We start from the raw sequence: 27,405 nt of genomic DNA, 5'->3' as shown, positions 1-27,405 counted from the left end.
GGTTAGAGGGATCTCAAGTGAACTAAAGCAGGATTTTGCTTGTCCAGCTCAAGTAGAAAGATGAATATGAAGTTCTGACTGTAAAATCTCAGTTTATTACTAAAATGCATAGATACTACATTAAAATTTCATAATAAATTGCAAATTAATACTTAAATCTTTTTTGTCTTTTCAACAATGAGGAAGCAATCAGCTTTCCACAATAAGCTCTGCTTGCTGCAAAGAAAAAGAAGGTGTTGAAACAAATTCATATTTTATGGTCAACATTAGTATGGAACACCTCACATCAAAGGGCATAAGGTGGAGAGGACTGGAGGTTTTTAGTCAGAACTTTTTCTCCCTTAACTGAGATACTGTGCACTGTATAAAAAAATGAGGCTATTGGATTAACTCTTTAATGGTTGAAATTTTTGAGTGCTTCAGTGCCAGCACTCTCCATTCATAGCTTATTTGTATTGTTCTAATTTAAGTGACTAAAGAGAAAATTAAGTGGTCTATAGCCATGTGATAAGCTTTTAATTGGAGTTGTATTCATAACTTCTGTGAATTGATTAATCTAACCAGAATAGAATATTACTGTGAAATTGTGTTAACAGAGTGCAAAAATAATTAGCAAATTAAAGTTAAATCACCAATAATTATTCTCAGATAATTTGATGATCTTACTTGTGAAGGAATAAAAACTTAACTAAATATGCATTGCTTGGTGAAGAGGTGAAGGCAGCTGTGATAAAGTTGTGAGCAAAAGTTAGAGTAGAATTTACTAGGGCACAAGTGGTCATGAATAGGAATGCAGAACTGAGCAGGAGATAAAGTCATCGTGTACTAACAGATAATTTTAACTACCATTTCTGTTGAAGACTTCCCTGATTTGGATGTTTAAATCTATGTTGGACAAAGTGATAGATGGGCTGTTAGACAAAGTGATTATCAGGTCTGCATTTGTGTATCTGGACATGCACAAGTCAAAAACAGTTGCTGTGGGACTGAAATTATGACCTCATAAAAGTTTTACTTTAGAGTTTCTGAGATCCAGTGATTATTTGAGTTTTTGACCTTTGCAATTGTAATGTTTTAATACAGTTAAAAAAAAATTGAGCAGGTCCATTAGGTCTAGAAAGTATCTTTGATTGATAAACCATGGCTGGGAGTGGAGGCAACAGTACCTGGACAGATGTGGACTGTTGCATGCTATTGGGTCTCAAAACTTAAAGTATTCCTGATAGACTTAGTTACCTGGAGTAACTGCAGGTGTGGTTTAGTGATCAGTTCTAGTCCCAAATATGCATAACCACTTAATGTGCAATCTACAGAAAAATTAACCAGCATATTCCCAAAGTTAAACAAGTTCATAAGCAACTAGAGTATAAGAAGCTATGGACGAATAAAACGGTAGAGAATGAGAACGTCTTGTTTCTAAGAAAACAAGAAACTTCACAGAAACAGTTATTTCTAATTTCTCCAGTTTTGACATGGGCTTCTGATTAAAACTGAATTACTTAAATTAAAATGAACAAACAAACAAAAAAACCCCAAGCAAACAACCTACAAATAAACCCTATTCTAAAGTAACAACTGAACTTGCTGTAGCTTAGTTGGATCCAATATTTGGGTTCTCCCCCTTGTGCCTTTGGCCTTCCTAAACCTTTTTATCCTTTTCTACTTTCCTATCAAAAGTAGAATGAGTTTGAATTTTTGTATAGAAATGTTCTACTACTGAAAGATGCTTTGGTTTGGGGAATATCATGCATCTGGGCTCATTGTTTGAAGCTCCATGTTTCAGAAGGCAGCTGACTGTTTAAATATAGATCAGTTGCTTTGAAATAAGATCAATTTTCTGTCACTCATTTGTACTTTAATGTATTTGCTATTTAATTACTGTCAATTTAATATTGACAATGCACTGTCAAGCTCTTTTATATAAGAAAGTGGACCAACATTATAGAATAACTAAATGGTTTGGAACTGTTTTAAATACCTTCTGAAACCACACTGATACCTCATATATGAAATGCCTGTATAGGCACTAGTTCTGCTTCAATTTTTAAATTGTTTTATTTTTGTTGATATCTCTTTAGAGCCGTATCATGCTTCATAAAAATATGGAGATAGTGATTAAACTGAGAGCTCAAAACATAGGAACAGAACTGGTTCTGGTCCTTTCTTGGGCTGGGTCAATGGAAGACTGTTTCTTGAGTTTTAGTTAGGAAAATAACTGGGTTTTAGGGAGAGGAAAAGGGGGAAACGAAATCTGATCTGTCTTCAAATAAGATACAGGTTCTGAAATGGCCCATCATGGTCTCTTTCTTCTGTTTGTGAAATCAATGAAATCAATCTTGTAAGGAGAAACTAGGATAAATCCATTTTGTAAATACAAGTGCACTAGTATCTTAGAATTACTCAGATTTCTTTCTTTTCTTTTTTTTTTTTTTTTTTTTTTTTAAATCATAATCATGTTCACACTTTTGGGGGAAAAAAATTTCCTTAACGGTATTCTTATTTCACTTTAGAGCCATTGGAATCTTTATACCTGACTTTTAGGTGTCATTGTATCTAATCTCCATCTGTCTTTTAAACATAAATAAAACAATAATAGCAGAGGATTTATCAAAATATACAATAGAGTCACCTGTAACAAAGACAAGAAGTATTATTTGTATATGGCAAATTATAAGTATCAACTCCCTGTTTTTGTCTGCGGTTTAGTCTGAGGATTAACAGAAGAGACTATTTGTTTTAAAGTGTTACAGTAAAATAAACCCCACCCTATAATATCAGGATAAAATAGCAATTGCATAAGAAGTTTATTATGCATTGCTTCATTATTGGCTGTCTGACTGCATGCTGTTTGACAGTGGGCTTTTTTCTCTCTCTTCTTTTTTTTTTTTCCCTTTGAACTGGGCTGCTTTTGCTGGCTTGGCAGTAAAGGCTGTTTTCTCTCAGCACAGCCATTAAATCTCTCACCTGCATGTCCTGTGCAGAGCTGCAGTTGAGAGATAAGGTTGGTCTCTCTCACAGCAGTGAGCATTGGTATTCCAGGCTCTTCTTTCAAGGGCATTTTGCTGCGATGAAGCATCTGAAATGACAAGGAAAACATACAGACATGTTAAATACCCTTGCTAGTCTGAGACAAGTAAAGGTAAATGGAAATTATTTTAAAATGCATTTTGAAGCTGTTAACAGAGCTTGTGGATAACTGCAAATCACAGTTTTAGGCAGGAGCATTATAGACCAATTCCAACTGGCATCATCCATTAAAATAACAAATAATAATGGAGAGTCCTTGTCCTGGCAAGATTACACTTAAAATCTAAATAAAACACAAAGCTCTGAGCCATTTCTGAATGTGTGCTCCTGCATGTTCTTCATCCAAGGTCATAAAGTTAGTTGTGAAGAATTGAATCCATTTCTTCAGTGTCTTTTTCCTGTGACATCCCCTGAGCACCTCCATCTTCCCACTGGGAACTGAGGGAGGTTCTTGGGATTTCAGTTTCCTGCAGCTGTCAGAGCACTGGCCTGGCATCCTCTGTGTGTGTGAATCTCATACAGAATCCTTATGGGACCTGGTTTTAGTTCTGTTTTCAAGTACTGCAAGAATAAACATATGTAAGGACTTCACCTGTTTTATAGTCTTCGGTCATTATTACTTTTATAAAATTAAAAACAGCATAAAAATCTGTTTTACATGTGCTCATTAATATTGGATGCATTGACAGAGCAGGTATCACCATTCCTATCTTGATGTTGGAGAAACTGAGGAACAGTGATAACTTAATGTGTAGGATTCAGTTATAGATTAGCACTTAAATTACAGCATCAGCTTGTACATATGTGCTAGATGCTTATGTTTCTGTTGTAGTTGCTGAAAATCTCATTAGCAGTCAGAGGCTGGAGAGAAATTCAGTCCATCCTAAGCTACACAGCAAGTGATTGATCAGCAAAATCCCACTCTAATAATCCATGGAGTGCCTTGAACAGTTGCCCAAATAATAAGTGCTAATTTAAATATCTTAAAGAACCTCTTGGGGGCTCTGGCTGATGGTTCAGAGGAGGGGGATGTTCCAGAGGTCCTGGATCATGTCTGTCAAGCCTGTATGTGTGTCTTGGATGCCCTTAGGCATCTCCCATTGCATTAGCTATCCATGCTGGAGCTATGAAATTAATTCCCAAATCTGTTGCTTATACTGGCAATGTGTACACCAGCATGTGGGGATCTGTGTTTAGTTCTCCTAATTTGAAACCTATGCAATTTATCAATGATCCTGTGTAGCCAGGCTGCAAATAAATTCAGTTTACACTGAAGGGTTGTGATCTTCTGTTGCCAGGGATCCATGTGTGTGTTATGTATTCTGTAAGTGGTCATGGGTTCACCAGACGAATCAAGGATGTCTTGACTCCTGAGCTGCAGCAGTTTATTTTACCAGACAGAGAAGTCTGCAATTTGGGACCATAACAGTTGTTTTCCTTTGTGGATCTGGCACAGAAAAGGATTTGTAACCATTCTGAGTTGACAGAAGACACACGCACAGATTTCCACCCCCTCACACCTCCCTGAATTTAGTTGGAAGCGAAGGACTATGAATGGTACAGCCACGTTAAAATAATTGAGCAGCTCTGACTCACAGTTGCAGCTTGTGTGTAGCTGAATGAGACAGCAGAGTGATGCTGCCTGACTGACACAGTTGTTTATGCAGTCACTGAAGTATTCTCCCATCATGTGCAGGCCTTTGAGTTGTTTGGTATTAACTTTATTAAAGAGGGAGAAATCCTTCATAATGCTGATGATTTGTTTTATTTTCTTGGATGCCCTCAGATCCCGAGGCTTAGAAGCATGACTAATAGAAAATTATTGCCTGCAGAAATGCAAAGTATAATTTAAAATACAGAAAAGCTACCTTTCCTGAAAGCAAAGCCAGCCAAAGCATTTTCTAAAATCAAAAGTCTCTGCATATATGAGGAACTTACTGATTTAAGATTATTCTAAATTTAATTTAACTTTTATTGTCTGGTCAAGATTCTGTGTCTTTAAAAGTCTTCATAGGAATGATTATTTATTTTGAGAAGGGGTTAATTGGAGTCCTTTTCTTTGCCACAATTGATGCCACTTTGGGATTTGTAGAAACTTTTGTTTGGGGGTCAGACTCATCGTGGGAAAATCAGTGGGTTTGTAGCTGTTGGATAGTTCAGTGTTCCTTATTTGCTGCAATGGTAGTTAAATATTCTATTTAAAATATACATTTCCAAGCAGTTTGATGGCCATTCTGTTTGCTAGTGTGTTCCTCTGGCTGGATTTGTCTGGTGCTTCCATTGTTTTGGGGGTAATTGACCTTAGCACAAGCCAATGTTCATTGTCATGAGAAAAAAAAAATTTCTTTCTGTGGATGAGCTGAACCTTGCCCAATCTTCAGTGTTCTATTTTCTTGATGTCCTTGTGAAACACCTCTTTAAAGGAGCTGACTTTGCTCCTGAAGAATGTTTGTGGTTGGCCTTTTTTATCTTCTGCTGTAGACAAAGAAATTGGAAGAACTGTCTTTCTGGATTATGTTTTTCAGGACTGTCTCTTACATTTCTAAATTTTTATGTGGTTTTGAAAGTATATATCATTTATAATTCAGCTAAAAATGAGTTTATATTTGTAAAAGTATATTCCTACTGATAGGTAAGAGCATGGTTTAAATGCTGTTTACTTGTATAGTAGGCTGAACAAGATCAATAGAGATGCACATCATTAAAAGCACTTCAATCAGCCATAATGTGAATCCATTCCCAGTGTTCCATTCAGCCCTCAAAGGGTCATTGATGGAGGCCTCCTTTTTATTTTTTTTGGGATTTATACACTGACCTAGTAAGGTTTGCACCTGCAAGCAGAGCTGCTAGAGAAATAACCCCTCTAGTACCAGTGATAACAAGCACAAGCTTCATCCATAGAGCAAAAAAGTGAAAATCTGAACTTAGCTGCTGGTTTGTTACCACGTGGCTGATGTTACTGTGAGGTCCAGAGCCAGTGAAGTTGCCTTAAGGCTAAGTCAGTAGTAGTTTGCTTGCAAAAGGAGGGTCAAGATTTTGCAGTAGTTGTTTTAATGACTTGAGAGTTGAGCTTGAAAATCTTCAATCTGTGGTGCTGCTCATATGTGTTAAGCTGAGACACAGCTGGAACTACAGGAGGAAAACAACTCCGCACACAGGAGTAAAGGCTGTGTTGTCTCAGGAACTGTACAGATGGAGAAAGGAAGATTCCTGGCTGGAATGGCATGGCTTTTATTTTCCTTCTGGTTGAGGAAATGCAAATATAAAATCTGATTAAAATAATAAGACCTGATCATCAGGTGTTAATCATCATAGTCTAGTGATGCTGTGAGGTTACTGTGGTGCTTGTGAAGGAACCATAACCTGGAATATTGCTCCGAGTTCTAGGACCTGTCTGATGCCTATGCATGTAACCGTGAAAACTTGGTATTTCCATGCTCAGCCTGATTTTGCAAATGAGCCTTAACTACTCCTAAATTCAGCTCCCTGACATATTCACAGTAGTGAGTAGTGCCCCTTGAATTCCATGCACAACTCTTGCTATGGACAAACACTGAAACAAATCAAGAAGCTTCTGAATAACTGTTCAAAGTTCTCTAATTTCTGTTCTCAGAATTTATGGTCATGGTCTTGAATCCCATATAAAGTTGGTGAGGGATGGAAGCAGAGTTACATTTTTGTACCAGTTTGTGATACTGAATGAGTATCAGTACAATGCTGAAGTGCAGGTCTGTCTATATAAATTTCTATTTATTAAATATAATACTTTAAAATATTCATGAAACATGGCTTCATTTTTTCTTGGGAATTTGGTGAACTGAAATTAGTAAGACTATCTAGAGACAGAGTTAAGAAATCATTTGAAAGAAATTGAAATGTTTTTTTCTTTAAATTTGGATGAAAAAGAAGTCTCCTGAACTGGAGAAAAAAGTCAGTATTAACTAATTTTAAAGCGTTAGGTAATAAATTTTTCATTAACATTAGGTGAGACTACAAGGAACTGTGGAGAGCCCTGAAAAAAAACAACCATTCACATAGGAATATGTCTTGATTTCAGTTGAGAAGTGAGCACTAAGAAATAGAATATGACATATATTGAAAGATATTAGCTGGGGTACTCAAAAGCTTTGTAGAGTTCTTCTGTTAGGTAATCTTTGTTTTCAAGAGGTAAAACCAACTAGGTTATCTTTGTAAAGAGCTCACTAAAATGCCCCAGTGAGCTAGAGTGATTTTTAAGGGGAAAAATTAGGTTATACTTTGGAATAGGCAAAAAAAAGCAAGAAATGAAAGTAATTGTGATCCAAGTAAATGTTTCCTTATTCAGATTGAGTGGGAAAATTGTAGTGATTCTCTTTTGAAAGGAGATGAACAGTGGAAGTGCAGGAATAATCTTGAAGTGGAACAGGTCAGTTTGCACATCAGGTGCCAGTTTTCATAAGAAGATAAAGGCTATTGAAATTGATAGGTGACAGTTTTTAAAGAACAAGAAGGGAAAAAAGTAATTCCAGAACTATCCAGTGTAGCTCTATAATGTAAGATCTTTTTTTCATCACTGCTGTGGAACCACACTCAGGCCAGCCATCACCCTCACTTTGGATGCCTTTATGGACCTTAGAGACCATCATCATCTGGTTCTTGATATTTTCCTTTCTCAAATGCTTGTTTTGTTTTCATCCTGTTGATCCATCACTGTTAAAACTTTCATAAGACTCAGACACATGACTCATCTTTGCTTTCAGTGTTTCCTTCCAGCTCTTTGGTAGCACTTACTGGCTTCTCACTTTTCTGATGCCTTGATTTTTCCATTGCTGTCTGCTTACAACCTCAATCAGGCCTTTATGGATTTTTTTTTCTCTGTTAGCACATACATATTATATTCAAATATATGAATAAAAGGTCTGATAAACACTCACAAAAATGTTAACTTCAAATTCTTTCTAAAAAGTGGTTTCCTGTGGTTTATGAGAAATATTGACAGTGATTAAGTGACCAGTGCAAAAAGAAATTGATAATTGTGACAATTAATTTTCTGCCTTCTTCTGCCCTATCCATTTCTGTTGGTCTGTATTGGTCTGGATTTGTAAAATATTTACTGGTGGGATAGGTTTTTGTCCTGGCTGTGGATCTTAGTTTGTGATTACTGCTGGGGAGGTTGCTGTAAATGCAAGTTGAAAAGTGGGAAAATTATTCAATAGAACTTGAAAAAGGATGTTCTGATAAGTGATACTGGCTCATTTGTCTCAGCATCTAATGTCTCTGCCCTCTCACAGTAAAGAATTTCTTCCTAACACCTAATGTTAGTATAATTAGGAGTTTGTGAGTAAGTGGAGCTAAGCAGAACAGTCTCTTACACTGAGCCATAAGCTACTTCTAGGTTCATACCAGTAGTTAAATATTTCATTCTCCTTATTAATCTGATGTATCCATAAATGCCAATTCTAGGCCTACAACAATTAATAGTAATTTATGGATCACAAAAATGAAATGGTAGAGGAAAAATAATGGTGCAGTCTGGGATAAAGATCACTTCAGAAGTCTCAGACATGTAGATATTTTATTTCTACCATTAAAAAAATAATAAAACTTGCAAAGAATAAACAGATCACTGAGTCAGCAGGTGTAAAGCATCTTCACTTCTACTTGTTTCTTTTGTTGAACTCAGTTCTATTTGTGAAGGGTTAACCCTTAGGATGAATGGTGTAAAGTTTGCCTAGTGTGAAGTCCTAATTTCAAGGAAATTTTCATGTTCTGTTCTTTGAAGGGGTATTGACTTCCAATCCGCACACAGACATGCCTCTGATCTTCCTGGGGATGAGTCACAGTGCAATGTGGATGCAAAGCACTGGCATAAAATTTCCAGTGTGTTGATCACTGCTGATGACAGGACAAGATGTTCTCTAATCCCGTGTGTGGGGTTGTAGAGTGTGCTTTATTAAAAAAGAGGACTTAGAGCTATTAAAAGCAGAGTGCTGAGATTTTGTTGATTTGAGGGGTTTTTTATTAGTGCTCTGCTGTAGATTTTCAAGTTTAGTAAAGTAACAAATCTTACCTTGAGATTAGTGGCTTTAAAGGGCGGGTTAATTTACTCGGAGTGGAGCTTTCAGTGACAGGCGATCTCTTTTATTTATTTTTTTTTTTTTTTTTGCCACCGTAAGCACTCAGCTGAAACAACAGCTATGACTCAGTTGACAGTGAACGCTGCTTGAATTGATTTAGTCCGAGTTCAGATTTAGCACATAATCATGTTCAATTTGATCCACTGTGCTGCCTAGAGATAAAAGGGTTGAAAAAACAGATTTAGCTTGTGTCAGTCTTTGTGGTGATGTCATTGCCATGAGAGATGGAATAGCGCTGTTACTATGCTGTGCCTGCTCAGTTGGTGGGTGTACGGGGGACAGGCAACCAGCAACTCACTTTAAGTGCACAGAGCTCGTGTTGGAGGCTTGCAGGCATTGCCAGCGCCGAAACTGAATCTTGGACTGTTCAATTGCAGTACTGAAGATTTTTTTTTTTATTCTTTTGTTGTTTTCTTCCATCGTTTGTGACTCTGAGCTTGCCTAACTCTGTGTACAAAGGCGGGGGATGCCAGCCCGTAGCATGGACTGTGATGTTTCCACTCTGGTTGCCTGTGGGGTTGATGTGGAGGTTTTTGCCAGCCAAGAGGTTAAGGTATGCGCCTGCAATCCTTTTGTTGCTTCTTAGAAAAGCCTTTGGGAGCAAGAGGCATTTGTATGTAGCAATTGACAATAAGGGGCAGATGAGATTCTGCTGCGGTGGTAAAAGAAACGCAGTTTAAAAAAATCTGTTAATTAGTGGAGAGAAATATATCAAAGCAAATGTGCCTGCTTTTTACTGTGTTTCGATAAGCTGAAAGAATAGTCTGGTGTTTACTCTTTAATGATGTAAGAAATGGGTTATATAACTGACATCTGTGCACATGAATGTTTCATATTCATAAAAAAATATTTCATTGTTAATTTTGTCAAGTTATTTTTAGTCCAGTGTCACTTTTTAGATCAGCCTTGCCATTAATGTTATTTATTGATGTTGATAACCTTCAGATATCTTTACTCAGTTAACAGTAGCTGTTTCTTTCCTTCATATTCAAATCAAATATGCAAACATAAATTTTTTGTGAAGGGCTAAAAGTTTGTATTAAGTATCTTTGTGCATCTGCAGTGTAACAGAACACAAAAAGTTATGCATCTTGCATATCATATGCATACCTGGAAAACAATGCTTAAATTTAAGGCTTGATATTCAGGGCTCATAGTCTCTTCATTAGACTACTGCTGTAGAAAAGTCATTGTGTGAAATTTCTTACTGTTGAAATCAATTATCTTTTTTCATTTATTCTCATATTACTGCAAGAAGATCACTGTGAATTAAGTTTGAAAGAGGAATTCTAAGTATGTGTTTCACAGATCATCTGAAAGAGCTCATAGATGTAATACAGTGATATTCAGCAGTTTATAAAGGACAAAGGTACACACAAAATTAGTTTCTAATCTGATGGTTCTTAGTATTGAAAGACTGGAACAGGGTAAAAAGGATTTACAAATTGGAGGTCAAATTTTGAACCTCTGTTTTGTTTGGTTCTGAGTCAAACATTGAATCCACTGGAAATGAAGCTACTTTGATTTGCAAGAGGCTCTGAGGATTTTTATTTGCCTGTTAGTCTGTTACTGTGTGAGATCATTTATACTTTATACAGATGCTTTTTTGTTGGTATCAAGAGATTCTTCTTAATTTAAGAAGCTTTTTCCTAACAGTTTAATAGTGAATTTATAGATGAAGAAGTGAGTAATTCAGATGAATTATTCAGGTGAGGAGTTTTGCCTGAATTGGGATATGTTTCTTGTATTATTTTGAAGTAGTAAAATGTTTATCTCGTTAATAATTTTTTCTTTTTTTTTTTTTTTTCCTACTTGAGAGCATTTTCTTTCAACATGTAGGATTTACACCTGCATTGGTATAATCTTGTACCTGGGTCTTTTTGTGTCTGGTCCGTGTTTGATGTAACACCATGCAAGAAATTAAAGTTGTAGTGAGCGTCTTGTATCCTCATGCTACTCATGTCAGTAGCAATGCAAAAGCAAAATTTTGACTAACATAAATCATCAGAAAGCAAACCAGTGACTTGGGTAAGATTAAGATTAGCCTGATTTAAGCTGCAGCATCTATAGAGTGTGGGCCAAGAATATGAGGTAAGAGAACAAAAGGGTTACAGAGACATTACAGGAATTATAACCCTTTTGTGTTACTTGGACTTTCTGTACCTTGTTTACTTTGATTAAAACAGCCTTATTTTGCCTTTTTCCCCCTCTTATGTTTGAATTAAAGTGTTGATTGCAAAGACTTTGGGTATATTTACAGTGGGGACTGCACTGCAGATTGCACTGCAGCTTAGAAATGCAAAGTCTGCTTCGAAGTTGCCTGGCTTAGAGGCTGTGAGCAGCGTGTGCTCCGTGACCCACAGCTCACTGCAGCTCCTTTCCACTGGGCTGTCCCCAAACTCTGTTGTGAAAGCTGTGGCCAGCTCTGTGCTCATCCCTGGGCTCCCCATGCAGCAGCCTGCAGTGTGGGCACCCTCTTTGTGAAAGTTTCACTGCTGCTGATAATGTAAAGCTGGAGATACCTACTGCTCTTTGCTCACTTCCAGGAGAATTGTAGGGGAAAAAATCAATATGGCTTTTTTTTTTTTTTTTTTTAATGCAAAAGGGTTCACTTCAAAGTGAGGTTTTTTGGTGAAAGTGAGAAAAGATGGGTGTGGAAGTTGAAGAACAAAAGCAAGTGCAGAATTCCTGTCTTCACCTACCCTGTGAATTCCTGTCTTCACCTACCCTGAACTTTTGTGGGTCAGGCTGAAGGCACAGGTACCATTGACAACTGAAGTCCGGGCTATTGTCACTTCTCCAACAGAAGGTTTTATTGCAGGGAATCTTCTGCCTGTGTGAAGGGAATGTTCCTTCAGTGGTAGAACAGAGATTGAAGATCTTAGAATACATGTGGTGCTTGGTGAGATTTGCTAGGATGAGCTGTTAGTCCCGTAGAATAGTTCTCTGATGTCAGTAAGGGTTGTGTTCAGGGTTTGGGATATGCTTACAGCATATCTCACTTTAATTTCAGTTTAGGTTTAGAACTGACATGAGGCTTGGGAGAAGGATGCTGTGTTACTGAGCCACTGTTCTCCCATGAGGCTTGGGAGAAGGATGCTGTGTTACTGAGCCATTGTTCTCCCATGAGGCTTGGGAGAAGGATGCTGTGTTACTGAGCCACTGTTCTCCCATGAGGCTTGGGAGAAGGATGCTGTGTTACTGAGCCATTGTTCTCCCATGAGGCTTGGGAGAAGGATGCTGGCAACACTGAGCCGTTGCTCTGCACTTTGCGACACGTGTTGGCCACAGCTGCAGGCTGGGAGTCTGAGGAGCTTGCCAGGACTGCAGTAGCAGAGCTTGCTTGGAGTGTTGGGGCTCTGGAGCAGCAGTTTCCACAGCAGGTGGCCGTGGGGACTCCTGGAAGTTGCCACTTCAGTCCCTCAGAGATGGGGCGTTCTTACATAGATCAGGCTTTGAACACAGGACTTGGAGCAGAGGGAGCTCTCCGGTTTATTGCTGCTTTTCCACCTCTGGAGGAGACCTTATTCTGTAGGCATTATGCTCTTAGCATCTGGCAGTCAGGCTTGGAAGCACTCTGTTTCCATTTGGCCTCTGAGCAGGGGAGCAGTTATTTAGTACTGAAGGTAAAGCTTTTTAGTTGCTGCATTTGGAGCTGCTCATCCTTTCAATGGACAGGACAGAGGCTTGTATGGGTACCTTGGCAGTGGCAGCTGGCCCCCAGCACTGACACTGTGGGTTTGGCAGCCACAAACCCATCCAACAAGCCCTTCACTTCTGATCAGCTGCTGCTTTGAGTTGCCTTTTCTAGTCCAGAAATTGGGTCAGGCTCATCAGCATGCTACTGACTGTAGATCAGGAACTAGAAGAGTTGAGAAGGCAACCAGAGAAATCACGAAGTGCAGTTCTGCTTTGAAGTTCACCTGGTTAATTAAGATTCTTTCAGTGCCTCTAGATGATAATTTCATGTAATGATCTTTGTTACATAAGCAATTAGTTAATTAATATCTTGTTTATTTCTAATAGAGGAATTCCAGACATCACTGAAACAGTGGAAGATAATTTAAACTTGTATTTCTTACTCTAAGCAATGTGGTTTTATATGATTAATTCTACATATTCTCTCCTCATTTTTGTTCACACAGACCATGCCATTCAGAAACAAGATAGGACTGGGCAACTTGGCACTACTGTAAGAGAGAAGAAATATTAGTGATCCAGATGGATCACATCCTGAAGACAGTAATGTAATGTGGATGGGACCATTGGCTTAACACAGGGAGAAAACCCAATGTGTACACGAGCCAGGCAGCAAAGGGAAATTGTAGGACTAGTTTCACTGTTTGGACTGTTGCTTTGGTGGATTCATCCCCATTAGAACAGGATCTCTGTCAATCTGTAAACTCAGTTCAGATGCTCTAGTGAGCACCCTGCTATTGGGAATTGTTTGGGATGGATGGGTTGGAGGTTCAGTCACTGTCCTGCAGTTGCCTATGAGAGGTTTGGCAGTCTAAACTTCTGAGGTCTAAAGGGCAAAACCACACCAGATGCTTGTGGTTTTTGCTCTCCATTTCAATTCTCCACTTGTCTAAGTGCTCATTGACAAAGATGTTCTGAGGTTTAAAGTTTAAGTGCTCTGAGGCCAGAGTCAAGTGAAGAAAACTGGAGAAAGGGGGAGAAGTGTTGCTGCCCCTCTGGATGGTGCCAGCTGTCCAGTGGCAGGAAGCATGACTTGCTGGGAGAGTTTTTGGGTTTCTGCCTTTACATCCTTCTCCTTAGCCATGTGAGCTTGATCCGTGGGAAGAGTCTGTTGCACAGTCATAAGACTTCACAGACGAGCTATAAGGAGGAAACCAAACAACAGCATGACTGCCAAAAATACCCTGATGGCTAGAAAGGCCTGCTCTGTACCTTCTCTTGGTATTTGCTGTAGTTGGGAGTTCTTTCTAATTGCAGATACAGTTGAGTCTGTGAAATCTGTATGATCTAAGAGTTCTGCTGGAGAAATAAACCTGCTTGTCATTTGATCTCTGCTTACTGTCTGTGTTGATCTGGAGCAAGTAATGGAGAGGAGCTTTCCAAATGCTGTAGTGCTGTTTCCAGGACACTGACCCTGCTCTTGGCTTCAGGGTCAGCACAGAGAGACTGACTGCAAAGCTGGGGCTTGTGCAGCCTGTGCTGCTGCACACTGAGGTGCTCCCAGTTCCAGCCACAGGCTGGGCTTTGTGTCTGTCCTTCTAACACCCTTATGTGAAGGCAGCTGAACTCTTTAGGGAAGTTCCCAAAGAAATGATGGAATGGTAAGACTTCTAAAGGCCATAATATGCTCTTTAGGCTGATCTTCACTTGTTGCCTTTTCCCTTGGCTCAGAAGAAGGGGGTGTTGCTATTTCACCAGAGGTTGGTGGCAGCTGCAGGTGTTTATACACCTCTGAATATGGCAAAGCTTTTGGTTCTCCTTCTTCACCCTTTTAATGCTAACAGGGAACAGCAAAACAAGTCAGAGGGCTTTGTATACTCTCTGATCCTCCTTTCTATTGGAAGTCACATGAAGATTATTTCCCTTTCACAAGGATAGCTAGACAATGAGCAATTTGTCAAATGAAAGTAAATAACAACTTGAATGCTTTGGTAGAAGGTGCAGAATTAATTCAAGACAGGTAATAAGGTAAGATGGAGCTTGAAATTCTACTGATAAATGGCCCAGCCTGTGTCAGGAGCACTGAAGATATGGGATTTTCTTAAGCAGATTTGAAGAATTAATCAGTGCACCTGTAGATTGACATACTTGTAATATGGATACATGTGTGATGCTGATTTTTCATTAAATAATTACTTAAATTATTAAAATTTTAAAATTAAATTCTCAGAAGAACCTAGAGAGATACAGTACCCAAGTTCTTTCTCTTCTTCTAAAAAAAAAATTATCAAGGACACATTATTTTCAGGTCTGGAGTGATCCAGTCTCATTTTCCTCTAAAGGTGCTGTATGTGTGCACTCTTTTATCTCAAATTTTACTGATGCTGTTTGCTGCTGCTTAGCACGACAAAGATTTGCTACTGAACAGTGTTGCATGTTCTGAGGCAGAGGTCTGCACAACCTTTTATATATCTTTAGTAACTTTTTATTAATTTATGGTAATTTTTTTGCTCAAACTTTTATGCATCTTTAGTAATTTTTAGGTTGTTTTTTTTTTTTTGCTCATAGACTAATATAAATGCTTTGTGGTTGGAGAGGTCTTCCTTTAATATTTTCTAGGGATGATTCTACCAGAGGCCTTAAATAATCTACTCAGTTTTGATCGTTCAAGTGCTCAACAGCCTGTTTGCTTTGGAAGATGCTGCCCAATCATATGCTAGAGTGCAAACAACTGTGACAGTGTGGTCTTGATCAGAGAACTCTTCCTTGGCAAAAAGACACTGAGGAAATTGGACCACAGTTTGTCAAACACTTGGCTAACACTCAGGACCAGGAACCAGCCAAGCAAAGCCTCCAGTCAATGGCCACTTGCTGGAAGACTGTGTGTTTTCCATGCACATATTTATAGTGGCACCAGCATTGTGTGCATGAGCCTTTCCTGAAGCTTTCCCCCACTAATATGATTTTCAATAGGCAACTTCTCCTAATGGCCAGCACAATTAAAATTTCCCCCAGGGAAAGGGGAGACTTCTCCCCTTTCTTTTCCTTATTGGCAGTGCCTCTAGAAAGCACATGCAGCCATGGAGTTTGGCTCCAGCCTGTGCTTTCCATCTAGGATTCCAGCTGATTTCTGCTTTGTCTATGTCCATTCCTGGAAGCACAGACCACCTTCTCACAACATCAGTGTCCTTGTGATGCCTTTAACTGTCCCCACATGGAATTTCTGTTGGTGCTGAATCAAGGAGAAGCCTTTGGTTGTAGCAGTTGTGATGGAGAAAACAGCTCTGCTGTCCTTGCAGGGACAGCTGGGTGGGTCTGTGTAGAGCTAGATGCTGCAGCAGCCTCTCCATGGCACCTTCTGTTCTGTACACTTGGAGTTGCTGGAAAACCTCAAGGTGATGTTATAGGTAAAAAGTTCCAAGTGTTCTCATTTACAGATGGAAAACTAAGGAACCAGGAAGTAAGTTCTCTGATTAGGAAACTGGATTTGGCATGCAGAGCTGGTGTAATTTATAATTCTTGTTTTTATTAATCATGTTCTCTAGATGTTCAGTTTCAAATGTCATTGAGCTCTAGGCATTTTCCAGAGACCAAGGAGCTTTGCTGAGTTGGTAACTGATTTTGACTGGTTTTTGTGGTTTGTTTTTGTTGGTGGGGTGTATGTGTTTGTTGTTTTGTTTTTAATTAGCCAAAACTTGCTGCTTTTCAGAATCTGCATTAGATTCCTGCAGACAGAAAGACTGACTTTATATTACAGGATGGCTTCATATTTATCAGGAACATGGGAAAGTCTCCAGTTTTGCAGCACCAGGTAGTTCCACCTGTTGAAATAATAGTCCCTGAGCTGAGAAACCCAATGAACCTACTGAGCTCCAAGCAGTAACAACAGGCAGCTGTACAGGAGAATTTCTGCAGATCAATTTGTCACTTGCAGAAGAATCTCTCTGCTTCATCTGTTATAGTGAGGGATATGTTTGCTGTTAAAAGTTGGAGGGGTCCAGAGGGCTGAATCATGCAGCAGGACTTCTGCTGCACAGCCAGAGAGAAGCCACTTTGCAGAAATCTCACTTGTCCTTTTATTCATGTAGGTCAGATGTGCTGGTGTGAGGCAGATGAACAAATAATGGTTAAATACCTGCTAATTCTCTCACTAAAAGAAATTACATATATGGAGGAGATAAGGAATTGATTGTTTTATTTGCTGTGCTGATTTTACTCAAACATTACCACCCTCAAGTTTCATCATCCTTTGCTGTGTATACTCATGCCCGGTGACAAGGTTCATTCAGTTTTGGCTACTTGTCCACATTTCTTAGAGAAAACCTATGACTAAACCACTAAGAATAAACACTTTTGAATTTTCTGAACTGGAAAATTTGTTTTAACCACAAAGCAAATGTTGGTTTTGGTGGGGGTGGAGTGATGTATATTTTATTTTGTTTGGAGGATTATTGTTTAATTTCCTACTGCTTATACAAAAACAAAACCAAAAGCAATCCACCAGTAGAAATGGCCTTTCTCCCTCAGAGAATAACATTTTTTTAAGAGAAGCAAGTATCTCTAAGGGGCAGATCATGGATGGAACTGTTCTGATCTGAGGGAGGAGGAAATCAGTTGTTATTCAAAATGTAGCCAAAATGAGGAAGGGGAACATGGGGACTGGGAGAAGGGAAGTCACTGATGAAGTTCGTCTGTTGGGAAGGACCAAGAGTGGGTGGGGAAGACTCCTGTGGGGCTGGGGCAGGTTGTGGCAGCTGGTTGCAGGATGGTGTCTGTGGGGGTGACAGCAGCAGGGCAGTTGGGATGGAAGGACAGCTCATTGAAACAAGAGTAATAATGGAAGGCCAAGGTGAGAACAGATGACTTTGAGTTCTTGTGCTGTAGTGGAATGATTTAAGGGCAGAAGATGATACAAGATGCTGGAAAAACCCATTGATAGTCTAAAAAAAAAGGAGGATTTTGACAAAGCTTTCATCAAGCAGGTGTTAAGCGTCATTGAAACCTTAGTTAAATTAATCTTGACAGCTTTCTGCTATACTGAAAGCATCTTCCACAGGCTTCCATCCCACCTCCAGGTAACAAAATCCCCTTATGAATGGGTACTCTGGGCTGCTGCCACTCGCTTTCAGCTCCTTCCTCAAAACTTTTTGCTGTTAAATGTCTCACAAGGAATTAAACAATTGAACATAACTACACTTAGCTACATATGCACACCACAAATGGGACAGAAAGTAATTTGGAAATGTTACCCAAAAAAATCAAATATATTCTCTTTTTATATACTTTATTCCTACCTGCTCTGTCTTTCTGTTTCATCCTCCTGGAATTCAAGAATGAATTTTGTGTTTTCCCTTGTTGTTTTTGTTCATTGTGGTAGATGATACTAGAAACAAATAGCAGTAATTTTTAACCTGTTGGAAATACCCAAACAGTAGGTGATACAGTAAGACATGTATCAAATTATGAGACTATTCTGGGTGCAGGGTCTTTTAGCACATGGAGGTAGGTACTTTTATTTGATTTTCAGGTTTGATTTTAGCAATTGAAGAAATTAATAATGGCAAGTACTGTTGGTGAAAATTATTTTGAAGTTAGCTTTTGAAATAAAGTCTGAAGTCAGAGGAAAATAATTTTTCTGAAAAGTCATTTTCACTGACCTTATGGAGCTGGTAAATAGTGTCTCCTAAGAAGATTATCTGAGAGACCAAGAAGAACATGAGAATTAGCAGCTAAGGAGGCACTTTTGAATGTATAATGGAGATTATCTATCCTGATGCAAAGGACGGATGAGACATACAATGAGAGACTGTTAGGGCTAGATCAGATACTCCTTTTGCTTTAGAGCAGTTTAAGGATTTAAATATAATGTGAAAATCAAGTGTGCAAAATCACAAAATAGGTTTCAATTATCAGAGGTTTTAAATAAGAACAAGGGAAGTCTTGTGATGTATAAAAATCAGGAGGAAAACAATGGTAAATCCATTAAACAATGGTAAATCCATTAATAGTAAGACACATAATGTGGGAGAGGGACTGATTTCATTTATATTATATAATAACACAGATAATTACCTAAATTAATAGTAAAAACAACTCTACTAGTGGCCAGAGCAGAGAAAAACTGCTAAAAATTCAGGGGTAAGACAGATATTTAAGCGTACAGGAGCTGTTAAAATCTACCTAAGTATGCTTCAGGATGCAGCTAAAATAATTTTTTACTATTTGAAATTATCTTTAAGAATTCATAGGTTATAAAGAGACTGCTGAGATGGGAAATTAAAAAAAAAACAAAACATTTGTGTTTAAAAGGGGGAGAGAAGAAAGACCTGGACAATTACAAGTATATACTAAAGCTTTCACACTGTTCAAGTCATTTCCATAAGTAATCTACACTCCCAATATAATTTCCATAAGGTGGGTGCATAGTTGTTTACAGAATGTCTAAACCAGAACCAGTTGATTCTCAAATGGTGAAGCCATTTAAGTAGATGAGCTCACTTGTTCCTTCCTGCAAGCAGGTTAAGAATAATGACAGTAGTCAAAAGGGAAGAGCCTCAAAAAAAGTGTGAATGACAGTGACTTGGTGGGCAGGGTCAAAATTCTGAACCCTTGGTTAAAAAACACGATGAAATTTAGTGCAAAAAGAAATAAATCGAAATCACAGCTGTATAAAAACATTCACATGACTAAACAGTTGTGTGATGCAAGTCTCTTGAGTTCTGGTGAATGGCAGTGGATAATTAGCAGCAGTATCTCTCTTCTGTTAGCAAAACAAATGTGAATTCACTGAATGAATTGGGTTAGAAGGGACCTTCAAATATCATCTTGTTCCAGCCCTGCCATGGGCAGGGACACCTTCCGCTATCCCAGGTTGATCCAAGCCTCAGCCAGCCTGGCCTTGGACACTTCCAGGGAAGAATTTCTGCCTTAGGTCCAATCTTAACCTGCCCTCTTTAGTTTAAACTCATTGCTCCTTGGCTGACACTACTGGCCCTGGTAGAAGTCTCTCTCTGTCTTTCTCGTAAGTCTTTCTCTACCTTATCTTTTTTAAGTATCCCAAGGCTGCCATAAACCTCAGAACTCCTAAAGCCTTTTCTTCTCCAGGCTGAATAGCCCCAACTCTCTCAGCCTTTCCTTAGAGGAGAGGAGCTCCAGCCCAAGTTTGCTGTTCTATCTGTGCTGTTTGTCTCTGGTAAGAGTTTTCAGATGCACATTTTCTTGTCTGGAGAGAAGATTTCATGTTGCTACCTTGTTTACAGAGCCTAAGAAGAAAACCACTGATGTGTGAAAAGTAGTACCTTTATCTTTAGAAACAGCTGATTCCATGAGAGGAACTGCAGGGCTGTGTGACCAGCCAGCTTTCTGCAGGCGGCTGCCAGTCCTTGAACCAGAATCTGAGAGTTGTGGAGCTAAAAAAATTCTTATTAATCAAGACAGCTGGGAGAAAAGCCAAGTGCTGGGCTGTGGCAGAAATGAGTATGCTGCTTATGTTAGACAGAAGTAAATTATTAGCATACTTAAAATTTTAGAGACTTGGGAGCTGATGTGGTTTTGCCTGATTTTTTTTTTTTAATAAGTGAATAAAGAGGAAAGATGTTTAGCTCCCTGCTTCATGTTTTTGTAGCAAATTATTAGACTGACACTGTTGAAAAACAGTAGTGATGTAAGCAAGCTGCCTGCAATCCTAACTCCAAAGTAGTAATATTTTTTGGGAAGGAGTATACATACAGTATATTGCTGTATGGCATACAGTAGTAGTCACGAAACAAGAATTTACTCAATGATGCTGCATCCTAGAATACAGTATAGAATATTTTTTCATGTCATGGTCTTAGTGTAAAATTCCTGCTTAAGCTTTATCTATTATCCAGTTTTATAGTTTATGTATTGTATAGTGAAATAGAAGCAGAGCAAAGGAGAGTAACAATTCTATAAAGAAAAGGTCTTGGATAAGGGGAATTTACTTCAGGAATAAGTAGTTGGTATAAGTATGGTAAAATGATGGTATAATGGGAGTGTACACTTGTGTGTAAAATGAGGTGTGCATGATAATGCCTATTTAATTAATCTATTTTAGAATCATAAAAGTAGAGAATCACAGACTGGTTTGGGTTGCAATGGACCTTAAAGATTATCCAGTCCCACCTTCTGTTATCAGCAGGGACACCTTCCATAGACCTGGTTGCTCCAAGCCCTGTCCCTCCTGGTCTTGAGTGCTCCCAGGGATGGGGCAGCCACAGCATCTCTGGGCAACCTGTGCCAGGGCCTTACCACCCTCACAGGGAAGAATTTCTTCCTGATACCCAATCTAAACCTGACCTCTTTCAGTTGAGACCACTTTCTTATATGAAGGTACCCTCATTGGTTTATTTCCCCCTAATGTTTTCCATTAAATCTGAAGTTTATGTGTTGCAAGTTCAGTCCTATTGTGTTTCTGGTTTGAATATTCCTTGGATAAAGTCTAGACTATGCTGAGCTTGAATGTATTCACTTTTAGTTGGTAATTTGCCCTTCTTAATTTAATACTAATATCCCATACTGATTAAATACACGATTTCAATTTCAGTTCAAAACTGTAAATTCTGTTCTTGGGGCTACAACTGATGCTGCTTCTGCAGTGCAGTGATGTGCAGCTGGATGCAGGCACGGTCCATGCATCAAGCTGAGTGGTCTGGGACCCCCTCTGAACTCTAAAGATGTAACTTCCACAGGTGGCTTCCCTTTATTTTGAATGACTGCTTCCACCAGATTTGGCATCCCACTTCTTCTCCTGTCATTTAGAATCTATTTGCACCAAAAAAATTTCCTTGACCTCAAAGTCAGACTCCTTGAGTCTGCAACTGTGTCATGGGAGGCTTAGGTGGGATTTCCCAGAGGGTGAGTGGGCTCCCCAGGGAATGGTCACAGCCCCAAGGCTGACAGAGCTGTTTGGAAAACACTCTGAGGCACAGGGTGGGATGTTGAGGTGTCCTGAGCAGGGCCAGGAGTTGGACTTTGGTCATCCTTGTGGGTCCCTTGCAGCTCTGGATGCTCTCTGGTTCTGCACGTTTGTCTCCAGCGTTCCAGACTGGCACAAGGGCATTTGCAGGGCAAATGCAACAGAAAATGCTGGGCAGCATTTGCAGGACAAATGCAACAGAAACAGAGCCAGTGTAACAGTGCCACAGGGCAAGAAACTATGGAATACTGATTATTTTTTGTGTCCTACTTATTTGTAAAAAACTTGTTCATAAAGAGAAGAAAATCTCCATTTGTTACAACCCTGCTTGCCAGTCACTGGGCTTGTTCCTTCTCACCAATTGCTCTGGATCTGTGGACAGCAGCTTCATTTTCATAATCCCAGTCCAGTATCTTTTTAATATCATGCTGCTACTGATATATTTTTTACATCAGGAAATGAAAATTATTTTGATGAAGAGCAGTGCTAGTTTTAGCTCTAAGATAGGATTAGTCTACTTTCCAATTCTGGTTTTTAAACAGAAATCGTGCCAACTGGAAATTTTCCAGTTTGTTGAAAAATGACATGGGAGCAGTTTGGTCAGGAATATTTGCTTTTTCACCCTGGGGTTCCTTCCATCTGCCTAATAAAACAATTATATCACTGTAAGACTGAAGTTCCCTGTGCTGTCTGGAAGGGGATGGTACTATGGCTGTTGAGTCAGATGGAAACCTCTGCTTATTTTTCTACCCTTCTGTACCCAGTACAGAACCTGTATCTGTCATCTCAGCCTTTCTGCTTGCTGGAATCTGCTTACTAAGGCCACACAAATCCTCTTTCCTGGCCTGCACAAGCCCATTTTCCTGATGTGTGCTAAATTCTTTATGTCATGAGGTCCTGTAACACTGTAAAGTTCTAGAGGCTAATTTAGCATTGTGTATACTGGAAATTAAAATATGCTGTTGAAATATTTTTAATAGGCAGGTAAACCATTGTGTGGTGTTCCCTTGGTATTTCAGCATCTGTGCAGCTTGAGATCCTGGCATCCTCTAAAGACTGGGACCTCTGATGGGGAAGAAAACGGCCTCTCCAAGTGTAAAAATGTTTCAAGCACTTTTTTTTTTTCCCACTGAAGTTTATTCAAACTGGAAAGCATCTTCAGTGTTTTTGTAGGTGAGTGCTGAACTGGGGGTTCCAGTGACAATCTAGAAGCAGCATGAAGAGTGTATCATCTCTGTTTATGCAGATGCTTTCCATCCATCATTTTTTCCCATGATCTGCAAAATCAAATTCACAGTTAAACTTTTCAGACTGATAACAGCATTAAGAGGAATTATACCCAGCAGATTATAGCTCATTTGAGCCTCCTCTGAGGGCATCAAATCATTGGATGTGGGAGAATGAGACACTCGCAGTCTTTTATAACTCTTTCAATGCAAATTATGAACATTAACATTTTAGTCTGTGGAAGTTCTGCTGTTTAAACTTAGAAGGAAGAGGCTGTTACCTATAGTTATTACTTTTTCTGAACTGAAATTTTATATATATAAAGATACATATTTATTTATCTATTTATTTATGTAAAGACTGATGTCTTTACATTTTAGCACAATTCCTGTTGTGGGGAAAGTCTATATCCTATGTAATTAAAAAAAAAAAAAAGAAAAAAATCTGTTCAAATAAATGCATCAGGTGCAATTGTTCTCTTATAAACAATTAGTGAAGGAAGGACTACAAGGAGCAAATTAGGTTAAAAAGAAAATATGCATAAAGAATTGAAGATGAACACGGATTTTCACTGGCAAGTTACAGAAGATGTGCTCCATACTCTGAGCATGTGGCCTCCTCTGGACCTGCTCCATCAGGTCCATGTCCTTTTTGCAGTGGGGTCATCAATGCTGGATGCAGAAGAGGGGCAGCATTCTCTCCCTCACCTCCTGCACTCCTTATTTTTGGTCCAGCCAAAGACATACATGATATATATGAATGTGATGTCAATATTCTCAATTTGTCACATTTGTAAACAGAACATTTCCTGCTCTTCCAGCCCACTGATGATTTTTTCTTTAGTTTTCTTTTCACCACTTCCTTACATGTTTATTTCTGATACTTTTGTTGATGCCATTAATTCAGAAACACCATTTATTTATAGTTGATGTAGGTTTGCTAAAGACTCCACTCAGCCACTTAACTGGAGGCAAAGTGTTCCCATCCTTGGTTTATCTTCCTTGTACAAAGAACCTCAGAGGCTGCAGCTCCGAGAAGATGCTCAGATGTACAGACAACAGACCTGCTCGAGTAATTTGCAAATGAAGTGTAAGACAGGGAATGACAGATGGTTGGGACAGACTGGGAAAAGCAAGGAACAGTCAAACAGCACAAGCAGAGCATTAGACAGTGGTCACAGTGCTGCTGGTTGTGACTGGGGGGTCTCTGTCTGTGGGCTGCAGAGGAAGTAGAGAGAGGATGATGATGAGAGGATGTGCATTGGTGGGTCAGGAGTTTCCTTGTACCTTTTTTTATCAGTTAAGTAACACTTATGGACCTGCATGATATTAGATTCTATTCTGCTCAGTTTTTTTTTGCTTCATAGTCACTTTCAAAATTGTCAGTGTCCTTTCCAAATCCAGTCAAGTTGAAACTGTATTTTTAGTCCTATTTGTGCAGTTTGCAGTGTTAGAGGAGAGGAGAGGGAGAAAGCATTCCCCATAACTGATGAGAACAGCTGAAATGCTATAAATGTTGATCACTGTAGGCAAAACAGTAAATCAGGAACAGGCAATGCAAGCATTTTATTAGTTTAAAATGTCCCATGGCTTGTTCTTGTTTATTTTTCCAGTTTAACTGGGTTGACAATGTCAGGGAATAAGTAGTGTGCATTTTATGGTTGTTTTACAATGTTGCATCTCCAAGAGTATAAATAAGACACAGTTTCGCAGCTCTTGGTGTCGCCTTCACTGTAGTTCATCCTTGCATTTAGCATTTTGCACACTGACGTCCTGATTCTGCATCACAGCAACAAAGGTGTACCCTGACACTTCCAAAGCCTCAGTAACAGATTTTTAAGAGGCTGAGGTTCCTATACTCCAGTTGGGGATTGTGTAGAAGTAAAGTGATTTAAAATGAGTTATGAAAACTCTGGTTCTGATCCCATGGTTTCCCATGAGCCTGTGGTTTCCCACTGTGACTGTGGGTCTGTCCTGGCCTCAAGTGTCACCACAGGGACAGGACAGTGGGGTGGCCTGGGAAGGCTTGAGGACATGAAATTGCAGTTGCCAAAGATCAATAAAAATAGTGTTGTAATAAGATGGATATTTATGTAACTTGTATTGTATCAAAGTTTATACAGTTAATAGGAATAAATTCTTTGATGTGAGGGTGGCGAGGCCCTGGCACAGGTTGCCCAGAGAAGCTGTGGGTGCCCCATCCCTGGAAGTGTCCAAGGCCAGCTGGGACAGGGCTTGGAGCAGCCTGGTTTGGTGGAAGGTGTCCCTGCTCATGGCAGGGGTTTGGAACTAGGTGAGCTTTAAGGTGCGTTGCAACCCAAACCATTCTGTAGTTCTATGAATGTGAATCATTTTAACACAGCTTCTCATAATAAATAATTTCAGTCCTAGTTTTGTGCACAGCTTTGACCACCAGTCACTTATTTATTATTGGCTCTAGCACTTCAGTTTGGTTGTGGAGTTGTTTTATTCTTCTCCTGGAGTGCCAGCTTCCTATTTTTATGAGAGATACAGGCTTGTGTCTACATTAGCATTTTGAGTCTGAGCTGGGCATTCTCATGAGGCAGCTTTCCTGTTGCTCGTCATTAACTGTGCTTTTTGTTCACATCACAGAGCAGTTCATGAACTGGATGCCTTTCAGATGAAATTCATATAGAAGATGCACTCTAGTAGCATGCCTGATATGCTCCAACTGCTAATGGGCATTCAGCACCTGATCAGAAAGTCCTCAGCACCAACTGTTTTACTGCAGAGATCTGCTCCTGGAACACTCCTTATTAATATAAATGTAGCAGCTTTTGGTAAAAACTAATTAAGGTTGTTTTTCTTCCTTATTTTGTGTGCTAAATTAAGATAATAAGAACATTAGAAAAATATACACAGTAATTTGTTCCTTTTGCTACCAATTAATTGTTGGGCTTAACAAGAGGAACAAGAGAAAAGCGATAGCTGGTATTGTACTATGAACATTCTTAAATCCAATGCAGATGAGCCCCTTGGAGTTCACTACATACATTATCTACTCAGTTATTATTTGAAATCTTAAAGCAAACAAAAATAGGCTGATTTTCAGGACAGTCTCAATATTTTCTTCACGTCTTTGTTCCCAGCATTATTTTTACCATTCTCAAGCCAAAATGTTAGGCCGCTATTTGGAAAACAAATGCATTAAATCTTCCACAAATCTGTTCAGGTTTGGATTTTTTTTCCCACTGACAAATACAATGCAAAAGAGAAAAATAAAAGACAACTATTATGTGATGTTGCACAATAATGGTAGCCAGCACAGGAATCAAATGTAGCTTTTCAGGGAACAAAGAATGATGTCTCTACATAACACTCACCAGCACTGAGGTTGAAACTAATGGATCTGGTCATAGAATGTGCACTTTGCCAGCTGGTTTGAAAGAGCACTTCCAGCATTTCAGGGAGCTCATACAGCATCTGGAACTGGAGTACTTCAAATATGGTGTGCTCAGAAAAGCTGTGGCTGATGATACAGTAAAATAACAGTGTTCCTATAAAGAAGAAATGTAAAGTGTGGATTTTTCTTTTAGCTCAATCGTTGGGTGTGAAATTGAATTGAGAACTCTCCAAACTATATTAAATCAGCCCCTTGGCATTGCCACAGGAACAATTTATTTCATCTTGAAGGAGCCTTTGGTTTCCAGATCAGTGGAGCTAAGCAGGAGGAATGTGCGTCACATTGAGGTAAACAGGGATGCGAGCTGGTTAAAAACAGAAAAGGCAACGCAGCAGAATTCTGTGCCCCTGACATTTGTCAGCCTCTTCTGAAATGTGATTGCATTTCCATTAAGCTTTGGGGCAGATATTATCTCTGTACCTTTTGTTGTGCTGATGAGCTGGAAGACTGGAAGGAAAATTTATTTGGTTCAGCTGATTTTTCAAGAGGGACATCTCTGTTGTTCTGTTCACCAGTTGTTCACAGTGCTGTCATGCCATGATGGGCATGTAATGCAGGAGGGATGGTGAGGGATGGATGCCTCCTCCTGCCTTAGTCCCAGCATGAGGTGGGACCAGCAAACTTCTTCCAGCTCCTGACCTACTTTTGCCATCAGGGCTCTTTGAGAGATGATGAGTTAGAAATGTCTTTACGACATTGTGTAACATCTGTTAGACTTTCTCAAAGTCCCTCTCTGGTACAAGATACTAGATCTGTAAGAAGTAAGCATTACATCAAGTATTTCTGCTGTCAGAATGTTTTTGACACAATGTGGAGGGCAGAACACTCAATGCATCCTTCAGGATCTCAAAGTTCTATGCAGATGCCTGTGAACAGCCCCAGTGTGTAAGGATAACACAGCAGGATGTGTGAGCCATGGGACAGGGCTGTGTTTTGTGGTCAGTGTGCTCCTGTTTAGGGTTGGTTCACTGCAAATTGCAGGGCAATGAGGCCATTGAGCATCACTTCTGAAAACAAACTGTGCATTCTTTACTT

At 39.2% G+C, this 27,405-nt stretch overlaps 1 protein-coding gene across 2 annotated transcripts in view; it reads left to right on the top strand.

The window, feature by feature from the left end:
• Positions 1–27,405, top strand: part of RCAN2 (regulator of calcineurin 2) — an 84,551-nt gene that overhangs the window by 33,036 nt on the left and 24,110 nt on the right. The window contains exon 1 of one of the 2 annotated variants that reach the window (XM_012572930.5): positions 9,156–9,696. The exons of the other annotated variant lie outside the window; for it this stretch is intronic. Within the exon in view, the coding sequence (XP_012428384.1) occupies positions 9,610–9,696 (87 nt within the window). The 5' untranslated portion in view covers positions 9,156–9,609. Of the gene's footprint in view, positions 1–9,155; positions 9,697–27,405 lie in introns of those variants that run through there. 2 annotated transcript variants of the gene reach the window in all.

The sequence above is a fragment of the Taeniopygia guttata genome, chromosome 3, assembly GCF_048771995.1.
Source record: "Taeniopygia guttata chromosome 3, bTaeGut7.mat, whole genome shotgun sequence".
NCBI lineage: Eukaryota > Metazoa > Chordata > Aves > Passeriformes > Estrildidae > Taeniopygia > Taeniopygia guttata.
The sequence above is the reverse complement of the archived record's forward strand: the minus strand, read 5'-3'. Positions and strand labels throughout refer to the sequence as shown.